The sequence below is a fragment of the Buceros rhinoceros genome, unplaced genomic scaffold, assembly GCF_000710305.1.
Source record: "Buceros rhinoceros silvestris isolate BGI_N320 unplaced genomic scaffold, ASM71030v1 scaffold14513, whole genome shotgun sequence".
NCBI lineage: Eukaryota > Metazoa > Chordata > Aves > Bucerotiformes > Bucerotidae > Buceros > Buceros rhinoceros.
This window is the reverse complement of record NW_010404300.1, coordinates 7,360-7,790: the sequence shown is the minus strand read 5'-3', so window position 1 is coordinate 7,790 and position 431 is coordinate 7,360. Positions and strand designations below refer to the sequence as shown.

Below are 431 nucleotides of genomic sequence, written 5' to 3'. Positions count from 1 at the left end.
AAAGGGCTTGTTGGTGCCACTCTCGATCAGGAAGAAAAGCTCCTGGTTCTGTTGCATTTGGGCCCTCTTCTGCTCCAGCCGAGCCTCTTCCCGCTGCAGGGCCAGCCGCAGCTCCTCCTCCAGCTCCCTGGAGCCAACCACGGACACACATATTGACCGCTGCCCAAGGGTGCAGAAACACCCCAAATCTGTTGCAAAAGCTGCTCAGGTTGCCCCCTACCCCAATGTCTCAGCAGAGCAGAGATGCTGCCTGCAAGCCAGCTCCATGCTGTGGGTACCACCCCCATGCCAGACAAGCAGCACAGGACCTGCGGCTGCCACAGCCCCAACTTTGGGATCTCTGCCAGGACTGGAGCTGGGAGAGCCCCCTGCTCAGACAACCTCCTGCGGCAGGAGACTCGAGCTGCAGTGGGATGGAGAAAGGGGGTGCT

The 431-nt window shown here is 60.6% G+C and overlaps 1 protein-coding gene across 1 annotated transcript in view; it reads right to left on the bottom strand.

The window, feature by feature from the left end:
• CCDC183 (coiled-coil domain containing 183) overlaps window positions 1-431 on the bottom strand; it is a gene marked incomplete at its 3' end in the record, with an annotated part of 4,671 nt that overhangs the window by 794 nt on the left and 3,446 nt on the right. The window contains exon 11 of the mRNA XM_010133354.1: window positions 85-127. Within this exon, the coding sequence (XP_010131656.1) occupies window positions 85-127 (43 nt within the window). The remainder of the gene's footprint in view (window positions 1-84; window positions 128-431) is intronic.